Source organism: Pundamilia nyererei, unplaced genomic scaffold (assembly GCF_000239375.1).
Source record: "Pundamilia nyererei isolate P.nyererei 1_Seehausen unplaced genomic scaffold, PunNye1.0 scaffold00120, whole genome shotgun sequence".
Taxonomy (NCBI): Eukaryota; Metazoa; Chordata; class Actinopteri; order Cichliformes; family Cichlidae; genus Pundamilia; species Pundamilia nyererei.
Window position 1 is genome coordinate 1,644,109 of NW_005187521.1, and position 11,330 is coordinate 1,655,438.

Consider the following 11,330-nt stretch of genomic DNA (forward strand, 5'->3'; position numbering starts at 1 on the left):
ACCGACCTTTAAGGTGTCGCGGATAAATGAGGGAGGGGCTAATAATCGGCTCAGTCATTTTTAATGATCGTTGAAAGCCCAGATCGTAATCGTGATTAAAATTCGATTAATTGAGCAGCCCTACTCTGACGTTCATGGACATGGTTGTGGATTGCGTGTGTCAGTTGCATATGTGGGGAGGAGAAAAATAAATGACCCTAAACTACCTCTTTATTTTAACCTGTTAAATGCATTTTAAACACCATCTTGGTTATGTAGTGGAAGGGATCAACAACCAATTTATAGCAATTAGAAGGGAGGGAACGTTCGTCAGCGCTAGCTAGTTAGCAAGTAACTGACGTTTGATGATGTTTGGTGTTTGTTAGTGAGGTTTGAGTTCTTGATTTATGGCTCTGACTGCAATCACTCAAATTGGTGACGTTCTCCAAGTAACTGCCCTCTAATTTAAAAGCGCGGACAGATTTCCAGCACATCGTAATCACTCTGAGATTTACCCTGATGGGCTCAACTCATCTGTGATGACTTCTTGCAGCAGGAGACTCGACTCAACTGGTTCTATTCTTGTTTCTCTCACATGAAAAGCAAAGTTGCCAAGCCACTTTGTCATTTTGTAGTTCAATTGCATTCCTGCAGCAACCATGTCACACTATGTGGAAGAATTTCAAACTTATTGTCATTTCACCCCCAGCCGGTCACAGCAGATGGCTGCACCTCTCTGAGCCTGGTTCTGCTCGAGGTTTCTTCCTGTTAAAAGGGAGTTTTTCCTTCTCACTGTCGCCAAGAACTTGCTCATTAGGGCTCCTCTGACTGTTGGGATTTCTGTATTATTTTTGGGGATCTACTTAAAAGCACCTTGAAGTGACAGCTGTGATATGGTACTATTTAAATTAGATTGAATAGCCAGCATGGTTACATTAAGCTGTAAACTGATGGCAGATGGACTCTGCCTTATTGGTGTTTCAATGCCAAATTGAGGACCAAAGTTGATCACATGAGTTCTCAAAATCAGGTCTCAATCTTTGAAGTGGCCATATCAAAGGCAAAGAGACTGCAAGTTCATTGCACAATAATTCTGGTTGTGCTGTAGTCTCCGACCACTGCTGTCTGATCCGCTAAGTGGGATCACTTCTTTTTAACTCCCCCAATCTGCATCCTCACACTTTTCTGAGCCTTAGTGATATCGCTTGAGTCAACATTATCAGATTTGGCCTAGTTCCCTGTCACATAAACCCTCAAACTACAACCGTTGCATTTCCCACCACTGACTTCCACAGCAGACTGTGACATGCCAATAAAATGCACGTGGATCTTTCTTTCTTTTTTCTTTTTTTTCCTTTTTTTTTAAAAATAACTTTAGTCCGATGTCTTCTGACAGGCATTGCACGAAGTCTCTGTTCACCTTATCATCGCCTCTGCTGTGCACAGCTTGGAATTCCAAGCAGACCAGCGTGTTAAATGTGAGGGATGAACCCGTAGGAAAGGTGGGCTATGGTGGCTGCTAACCAGCTCTGACAGTAACTTTCCACCAATTTAGGTCAGTGTGGCTGCAGGATTACTTCTCCACCACACACATTATTGTGAAACAGTATTGTTTCCTCATTAAACAACACCTGGTTAAATATTGACTTTTGCTCCCTGTGCACTCTTTGTGGTCGATCACCTCGAGGCTGTTGCTGCAATTAGACATCAGTTTGGTGCTTCCGTCCATTCCAGGCGTTATTTTCTCGGTATGTTTACTTCCTGTTTTCTGTTCATGTTTCTGGCATGTTGGGGCAATACTGAACATTTTCTTTTATGAATGACTTCTTGTGCAACTTAATGTCATCTCATTCAGTAGGCTCCTCGTGTGTTTGGGGAATGATTGCCCTGCAGATCAGAGGCTGTTCACTCAGCAATATAGCTAAGCATGGAAGCCGGCCAAACACCTTCATTCCTACTCGGCACAGCACAAAGGCTGCTTACAAGCAAACCTCATCGTCTTAAAAAGTAAAGTGATCCGCCCGAAACTGCAATCAGTTTTAAGAAGATTAGGTATCAATTTAGGCTTCTTTCAGGTAGCTCATCAAAATAAGACCTCATGCGTTTTAAAGATATTAAGTGTACCGAACAGCAAAACCATTACTTGGTTTTTAACACAGCATGTGTGCAATGGGACTGCAGCATTTTTGTAGACAACACAAACTCTAAAATGCCAAATTTTCATTGGAAAATTGCTGAAAATGTTGAATTTTTTTTTAAATTTTTCAACACAAACCAGCAGATTGAGTTCAAACCCATTATTAAAGAGCAATTCTTCCTCTGGTTTTGAAGCCTGTTAATAGCAATAACTTTATTATATTAATAAATCTGATGCACTTTGGCTACTTTTTGTGAGATCATTGTGGAGTCTGTGAAAAGTGTTTTTTAACAGGACTCCATGCAGTATCCTCGCACTGCTTCCACAGGCACCGAGCCGCTCAGCCAGGTGCTGACAATCAAATGCACTTCATTAACTGATCATCAGCAGGTGTGAGCACCTCTATGAACGCAGCCGTTTTGGCAGTTTGCGTGTCTGGAGCATTCAGGTGTGTTAACGCAATCTGTCCCGGGAGCAGACGTCCCAACAGTTTCACCCCAAAGGTCAGACGGTGCAGTGCTCTGACAGCCAAGAGCTTCCTCTCTGCAGGCATCAGTTAGCATGTTAAAGTTCATGAGTACATTTAGAAAATGACTGAACAAGTCTGACTTCTTTGGAAGAGTTGTCAGAAGATCATGCAGCACAACTTAAGTTTGCAAACTTGTAAGAATAATGGCGCACTGACTAGTAAGTACTCTATGTAAGGAGACGTCTTTACCTTAGAGTGAAGCAGAGATGATTGAAAAACTAAGACTAGAAGGAAATGAGGAAGGACAAAACGGCACGTGATCTGCCAACCTGAGATGGGGAAACTCACTGCAGTGGATGGGAAAATAAAAATCCAAATTCTCCAGCATCTATAGGATAATGCCAAGAAATCAATGTTTTTTTTGGGAGATTTAGGCTCTAAAACCATTCTAAATTTGTTCAAGCTCTACAAATTTAGAAAGAGTGGTCCAAAATTTCTTCACAAGATGTGAGAGATTGATAGTCCAATTTGTTGCTGCCAAAGGTGGTTTTAAAGCTACTGAATCATGAGTGTAGGTAGGTGTGTCCCCTCACATGACTGTAAGTAGCCATTCTGACGTAGAGCATCAGTGTTCCCGAATCAAAACGCGAGGTTTCCTCCCCCGTATGCAACCGCGTAGAAGAACTTTCAGGTTTTGGATGGCAGTCTTATCAGACTGTCTATGCAGAAAGAAAACCCAGCATCAGAAAAATGGACAGTTTCCTTGTTGTTTTTTGCACATTATGTTCAGGCCTGCAGCCAGTTCTCGAGTGGATTCACAGGATGGTGCCAGAACGACAGCAAGGCAGCTGAAAAAATATTGTTTGATTCATAAATTATTGTCTTGTGACCCACGTCTCTACACGCATTTCAGCAGCATGGAGTTATAAATGGTTTATTGCAATATATAATGAGTCTCTTGTCTTAAGATGAGAATTAAAGTTTTACTGTCAATTTAGGATTTTATAGAAAAAACTGCTTTAATAACTATTCTTTAGCCAAATCCTCCTAACTTTGGTTTTCATGCAGGTGTTGTTACACTGATGTTAAGTATTGAGGATCATCTGCTTTTTTTCCCTCTTTTTTTATATGAAGCGTTAGCTTAGCTGTAATGGTGTTCAGACATTTTCAGGCAACATATTTTAAGCTTTGTTTAAATTTCCAAATTAAGGGGGGGGGGGGAGAATCTTGTTGCTCTGCAAAACAGCAGCTTCAGTTGCAGCATGATTCACATCTGTATCATTTTCTCGGCGGTTGCTCAACGAAAGCGAGACAGCTGCTAGTATTTAATAACCGCATAGTGCATCAGATGTGGCGATCCAAATAATACTTCATAAAAGAACTCGAATGTGCATGGATATAAAAGCAGAGGGAAAAGGAGACTTGGCCACGCCTGGCGATCCCTTAAATTTAATTAAGGGATCTGACAAGGGAGAGTGTGACAAGAGCGGTCTCTGTGCTGCTGATTGAGGGATCACCACACTCTCATTAATTGCTCAATCAGCCAAAGGAATGTGATCTGTGCTAATTAGGAGGACTCTCCTTCCATCATGGGGCTGCGGTGTAATTACAATCAGTCTGGGCCTGACGACACACACTGAGCAGTACCACTCTCTGTCCTGTGAGCCTCCTGTTCAGAGCAGGAGCATTTGGCTGCAGTTGCATAATAATATAATGACTGCATTTACTTTGATTATGAAAATAATTAAACTGTTTGCTTTGTTAGTGTTCACACTTCATGCGAGCTTGGATTCTCTAATTAGTGCCTGAGTTTGGTCTTTTTTTAGTTTTTAGGTAGCCATTTGGGGTACATTGTGTCTGAGCGACTAATTTTTATTTCAGCTAATTAAAGTTCTCTGTTAATCAACGCATTAGTCACATTATTCCAAATATTCAGATCACTGGTGGGTCTGTAAGCGTACAGTCACTGATGACGATTGATCCTCTCATGAATGCAGTGTTACAATTCTGCCAACTAAAGTGTGGCGTTGAGTCTTTTTTTTTTTTTTTTTAGTTTCAGCACAGACACCTCTGTTCTGAAATATCACCGTGTGGTGTATTGAGTATTAGGTGACTTAACAGCTTTTATCAGCAACAGAGGAACTGCAAAAGGGGATCCATGATGTAGGTGCAGACATAAATAATAGAAACGCATTAGCTGGAAGAAAGTGGCGACAGTACCGTGGCTGGAGCAGAAAGCTGACAGAATGATGCAGAGAGGTAGCCATGCGTGGTAACACTGCTGTGTCAGTATGCTTGGCTTTCCTTTTTAAGTTTCATGCATTGCACAGCTTATAACTAAACTTAACTTTGGGTTGGATTTTGCTGAAAGAGGTGCTCGATGGAAATGAAAGCAGCAGTGGGGGAAAATGACTCCGCTGTGCATTTGTAGTTTGAACAGGATGTCGTACTTTCATGGGGTCGTTTTTAAAAGTAGTTCAAAAGCAGTGAATATGAGAGATGCACTCGCTGTCCATCTTCTATAGTTACACTTTGCTTGTACTGGGTTAGAGCACAGTTTTGCCTTTTTAATGGCATCAAGAAGGTGCTTTAAACATTCCTCATGTTTTGGTCGATGCTGACATGAATGCAGTACAGTTGCTAACAATCTCCTGTTCAGTTGCATGCAAAAACGGGTTTGGTGACACTGGAGGCCATTTGAGTACAGTGAAGTCACCGTCATGTTTAAGAAATCAGTCTGAGACAGATTTGAGCTCTTTCACGTGCAGGAATACCGTACTGTAAGCGGTCATCAAGAGATCGGTGCACCGTGGTCATAAAAGGATGGACATTCAGTAAAAATACGATATGATGGGGTCTTTAAATGATACACAGTTGGTACTAAGTGCGCCAAGAAAATATTCCCTGCACCATTACACTGCCAGCACCCCTGAAGCATTGATACAAGGTAGGATTTGTCTATGCTCTCGTGTTTAAACCATATGCTGCCCTTCCATGTGAGTGTTGCAGCAAAAATCGACTCATGAGACCAAACATCATCCAGTCTTCTGTCGTCCTCGGTGTGGTCTTCTGCTGCTGTAGCCCATCTGCTCCAAGTTGTGACGGGTTGTGCATTCAGAGATGCTCTTCTGCACAGCTTGTTTGCAACAAGTGGTGATTTGACTTCCTGTTGCCTTCCTATAATCTCAAATCAAGTTTGGTTATTCCCCTCTGACATCAACAAGGCATTTTCACTCAGAGAACTGCTGCTCGCTCAGTATTTTGTCCTTTAGACCATTCTCTGTAAACCCCAAATGGTGACCATCTCAGTAAATCACCAGTTTCTGAAATGCTCAACCTTGAAAATCATTTAAATCACCTTTCTCCCTCACTCTGCTCAGTTTGAGCATGATGACGTGTCAAGCTACACAGAGCTACCATCATGCATTTGGCTGATTAGAAATTATTTTTGCATTAATGAGCAGATGTACCTAATAAAGTGGCCGTGAGTATATCTAAACTGTTCTTGATTTTAAAAATTTGGGCAAAAGCTAACTTTCCAGTGAGAATGAATTACGATTAGAGAGTCTGCCATTCCTCTCAGCAGTCCAACCATGTGGAACAAAATACAAGGCTTCACTGCTCCTTTCAGGATGGTCTGTGGGGACACTGGTGATCCCTGACCTTTTAATAATGTCACTTTTTTTTAATGTGGCCAATATTTCATTTAATGGATAATATCGCCTGGACTGTTTGTTTTTGTGGCATTTAGCAAGCAGCATAATGCTAATATGGTAAATATGGTTGATACCGTAAACACGATAAAGCTTCTTAAAGTCTGCTCGCTGACATTAGCGTTTGGCTCAAAACTGAGTTGTTGAGATGGCTGCAGACTTTTATTCTTGTTTTCCGATTTACTGGCACAGCATGATGTACCTCAGTGTTTGCCAGACCGTGTGACCTGTGAGCGTATTGTCAAATTGTTGTGGTTGCCTGATGTGAAAGCAAAGCAGGCAGTAAAGGCTGTTTGTGGGGAGAGAGGGAAGAGAACATGTTTAATAGATTTTTTTTTTTTTAAATAGATATGGGTGTCCTTGTGGCTAAGTGCTTGGTAGGGATGTTGAAATTAAGAAACTGAATAACACATCCTGGTTTTCTGCCATTTCTTCTCTTTTTGTGGGATTTTGAGTTGAAACGGCTCCATTTCAGGCTGCAAGATGGTCGAAACGGTAATGTAACAATCCATGCTGAGGACCAAAGCTGTGCTATTCTCTTGTGAGAGCAGCAGTGGGTGAGGTGAAGTGGCAGGCAGGAGATCAGATGGCTCTGTCCTCCACATAGATCCCTGAGCCCTCGCCAGCCCTCTGATGCAGCTGCTCCTCTGCTCTCCATTTGCCGCCTCCCCTCCCGTAACCTCCCACTCAATTCCCAGTTGAAAACCTGCATTCACATACAGTCTGACTGTACTATAAAATTTATGGTCGACTTTTTTTTTTTTCTTTTCATTTGCCTTGGAAGATGTCACATGCTTCGTGCTATGCTTGTTGAAGTCCCACCTTAAGACCCGTGAGTTACCTCGACGAGCTTTCTCGCCCTGGTTCCTGAGGCTCGGGTAACGGTCATCGGTGCAGTCGCTACAGGCGCTGACAAATCGGGAACATCGGCAATATGCAAGTTGAAAGAGCCTTACAGCAATTTGCCCAGGTCTCATCTGGTGTGAGTTTAACTTCAGAAACATCTGCTCTGAGAATGAATAAATGGTGAGCTGCAGAGATGTGTGAGCTTATTCACCTTGCTCTCAAGAAAAGACGTTTGGGCCTCGTCCACTAATATTTGCACTAAAATGTTTTTACCCTGCGCAAAAAAAGTTTGTGCGAAGCATTACTGTTGGCAACATGAAACGTGCTATCTGCATACTGCCACAACTTTATTTTCCTATGTAAGGGAACATGTTTCTGTGTGGGGGATGAGAAAGAGGAGTCTGACAGAAGACACTAACACAGTGGGGTCTGAAGAGCAGATCAGTGTTTCCCATTAAAAATGAATAAAAACATAATTCTCCAGCATTACTATTATAGTCGCAAAAAAATCATCTCCAAGCGATGATGCCCAGGACTGATAGATGAGAGGAATATTGGTAAATGTTTACACACTTCATCAGTTGGTGCCCATAGTCTGAATTTGATTGTACAATACGAATTAATTCGGTTACTGAAATATTGATGGGTCACTAGTTTGAAAACTTTACCATGAATACTTTGTGATGTGTGCGTACGGTCCGACGTCTGCGAGTTACTCAAACCTGTACTTGAGCTGAACTTGAGCACTGATGGGGTCTCCACACTCTGCGCTGACAGCAAGGTGAAAGGTTTCGGTCCTCTTCAGCTCAGGAGTCGTTGATTTCCAAGATATTTCATAACAGGACTGTTTTTTCACTTCATGCCCAGAGAAGGGTTACCCTGCAACTTCTGAACACTGAGCTCCTTCACACTGGATTTCATGTGACTGCATGAATTTCATGAGCTGCAGTGACCGTTTCAACCTCTTTAGCTTTTAAGCACCAACTAGGGAAGCTTCTCACAACCAATCTTTGTCTTATCTCTTAACAAAGATACAAAGAGAGCCAGCATTTAATTGATTCTGGGGAAAAACTAATCATCTGGTTTAAATTGTGTAATACGATGTTATTCGCTATTTTCTGGGGGTCCTTTATGCTGCTTTGCAGCTAAAGTGCAGAGATCAGAAATGAGATGCAGCTATGGCCCCAGGATGAGTTTGAACTTTGAAGCCATGACTACTGAACTTTAGTAAGAGAACACTGGAAGCAACTTTAACAACATGAACATTGATTGAAAATCTGAAATGCAGGACTGCGTGTTTCTGGTAGCGCCCCCAAAAAACGGCCTTGAAACATCATCACACAGTTTAAAGAATAAATCTGAAATGTCTGATCAAAAAATTTCTTCTGAATATTTCAGGTATCCAAAGCCGCCGCAGACCTGATGGCATACTGCGAGGCGCACATACGCGAGGACCCCCTCATCGTGCCCGTGCCCGCCTCCGAGAACCCCTTCCGGGAGAAGAAGTTCTTCTGCACCATCCTCTGATGAGCTGCTGGTAGAGCTGTGCAGGCATGGCGTTGCCTGGCTTCTCTGTCTTCACCACACCTGAAGCTACTGGCCATAGGCATTGAGCTGAGTTTTGCCAAAGCGGGGACACTCTGTTGTTGGTCAGCTCTGCCCCTGGTGGCTGAAGGTTTTGGGGGAGTCAGCTACCAAACTGGCAACCCAGTGGGCGTATAATGTCTTGTTAAATAGGTTTGTTATTGCTTTGTTATTAGAGAAACAGCCTTGCTTAGTGCTCAAAGAGATGAGAGATGTTTTGGTTTTTTCTTTTTCTGTGCTAGATTTGAACTTGCCTCAGGAAACAACTTTGCCCAGTGTTTGACTTTTTTTTAAAAAACATTTATTTCCCCTTCTTTCTGAATAAAAATGTGTAGGTCTTTGTATAAACTCAATCATGACTTGTGTTAGTGTTTTTTTTTTTCCGTTTTTTTTAAAATGGCTCTCAATGCACAGATGTAACTATTAGTAGCAACACTTAAAGCACCACTAAAAATTCGACGACTTCCCTCAGCAGTGGTTTCAGTTTCAGCATCGACAATTAACCCACTCGCTTTAGCACAATCTGATTCAGATTAAAGCCCAGAAACGGAAACCGTATCTCACAGTGAATAATTTCCGCTGCACTCTCAGTAAGAATGAGGCGGCCGCACGTCGCGTTCTGCTGCAAAGAAATGAGTGGACTGTTTTTTGAAAGGTGCAGAGCTAATGTTTCAACAGCCAGATGAGTTCTTCGGGGTTATCACTGTGCAAACAAGCCCTTAAGTCAAGAATTATTTATGAATCTGCCACCTTCTGCCCACTCTAATGCATTCTAACTTTGCTTCTCGGTTTGATTTGCTCTTTTCTTTCGAATCTGAAAAAGCATCAGTTAATCCTGCAGCTCTCTGCAGGAATAGATATAAAATATCATTATTATTTTATTTTTTTGCAGGACATCTTGTTCCCTTCAGCAGTCTCTCTTAATTTCTGGGCATGTTTCCTGAGCCTGATTCTTTTCCTTCTTTTCTTCTTCCTTTTTGCCTGTCCTAGAGTGAATGGCGAGGCCTTTGACATTAATACCAAACTGGAGGCCTGCATGTTTCTCTGCTCCTTTTTGACAGCCTCCTCTGTTTCCGAGGGACCGTCAGTCTCTTCGAGTGTACAGTATGTTACGGTGCCAACTTCTGTGGGAGCGGTGTGATCTTCACACTGTGCTTCCCGGAGCCTTTTCTTTTTCTGTTCTGGGTTTTTTCTCTTTTGGAAGAAAAAAAGCACACTGTCGAAACATTTCCTTTACATGGTAGTTGAATAGCATTTGCTGATTTTTATGATGACTTGTTCTGATCGTTATTAATATTGTTATCAGTAGTATTAACGAATATCTGTTGCACAGCACTGACAGCTACATGACGTGCAGTGCTCCTAAGCCTGTATGATACGTAGAGAAAAAGAACGTTTATAAATCATGCAATTATTGATACTATCGTGAGTATTTTTTAAAAACAGCGCTGAGGGTCGTTTACATAATGGGGTCCCTTTTTTCTTTTCTTTTTATTTGGAGGTTCAGGCTTTTTGCATCAAGGTTTCTATCATCGAAGGGGAGGGTGAGTGGGGACTTCCTTTTTGGTACTTGAATAGCCATTGCATTAGGAATCAGTCTCTGATACTGGACCGTAACAAACGCAGACTCAATTGTCTTCAGGATAATTATCGACTTTATTTCCTATCTGAAAACCTGAGCTGACCTCAGGACACTCTCGCTGACCTCATCTCAAGGATGGTGCCAAAATCTGAAAAGAAATACGACGGCTAGAGATGAATATTGCATGGATTTATTTCTATTTATAACAGAACTATTATGATATGAAAAATTGCCTGTTCATTGACTTTTCTGGGTGCTACTCTGCACATAATAATCTCCCTGGAGTCCGGATATGTCAACAACGTGCAGCTGTATTCATGAATGGTATTATTGTTTTGGGGGGGGAATAAATAGCATTTACATAGCAGACTTTGTAAAAATCCTTTGACGGATCAAATGAATTAAAAGAAAACGGCAACCCACAGTGTGCTGTGTCTTCAGTATTTTTCTCTCTTTCTGGCATCTGTCTGATCACACCGACAACATGCTGCAAATCGTTCTGGGTCTCGCAGAGGAACATCGTGTTTCGGTGTGTATTGGAGACCTCCTGTGGCTGAGCTGAACCATGGGCCATCTGGATGCACTCTTGCGTTTTTTAAAAAAAGAAAAGGATTACGATTCAGTTCAGCCTTGTCCAGTTTGCCTTCTATTCTGCAAATCTAAAGCGGGAGGGCATTACATGTGCTGGGTGACAGCACAGTTTGCACGAAGAACAGCCTCGATTTTTATGATTCGAGGTATCAGCGGCTGACATCAGCATTCACGTTGTCTGCTGTTGCTCCTTCATGTCTCCATCCATGCATCCATTTACATCCTCACCGGGGGAATAGGCCAAAATTACAACTTTCCACCTAATTTAGTTGATAGTGGTTATTTTATTTTTAGCCACTTTTCACTGCACTTCATGGTCTGATGATCGGGTCAGAGGCAGAATTGGTCTTTTTTTTTTTTTTTTTTTTTTTTTTTTTTTTTTTTAATCAACTCTTAAATCAACTCTTGCGTGTTGATATTATGAGAGAC

General features: G+C 41.9%; 1 protein-coding gene across 1 annotated transcript in view; it reads left to right on the plus strand.

Moving 5' to 3' along the window:
* Positions 1-10,732, plus strand: part of gng4 (G protein subunit gamma 4) — a 15,950-nt gene extending 5,218 nt beyond the window's left edge. Inside the window, exon 3 of the mRNA XM_005742440.2 lies at positions 8,543-10,732. Within this exon, the coding sequence (XP_005742497.1) occupies positions 8,543-8,671 (129 nt within the window). The 3' untranslated portion in view covers positions 8,672-10,732. The remainder of the gene's footprint in view (positions 1-8,542) is intronic.
* The last annotated feature ends 598 nt before the right edge of the window (positions 10,733-11,330 follow it).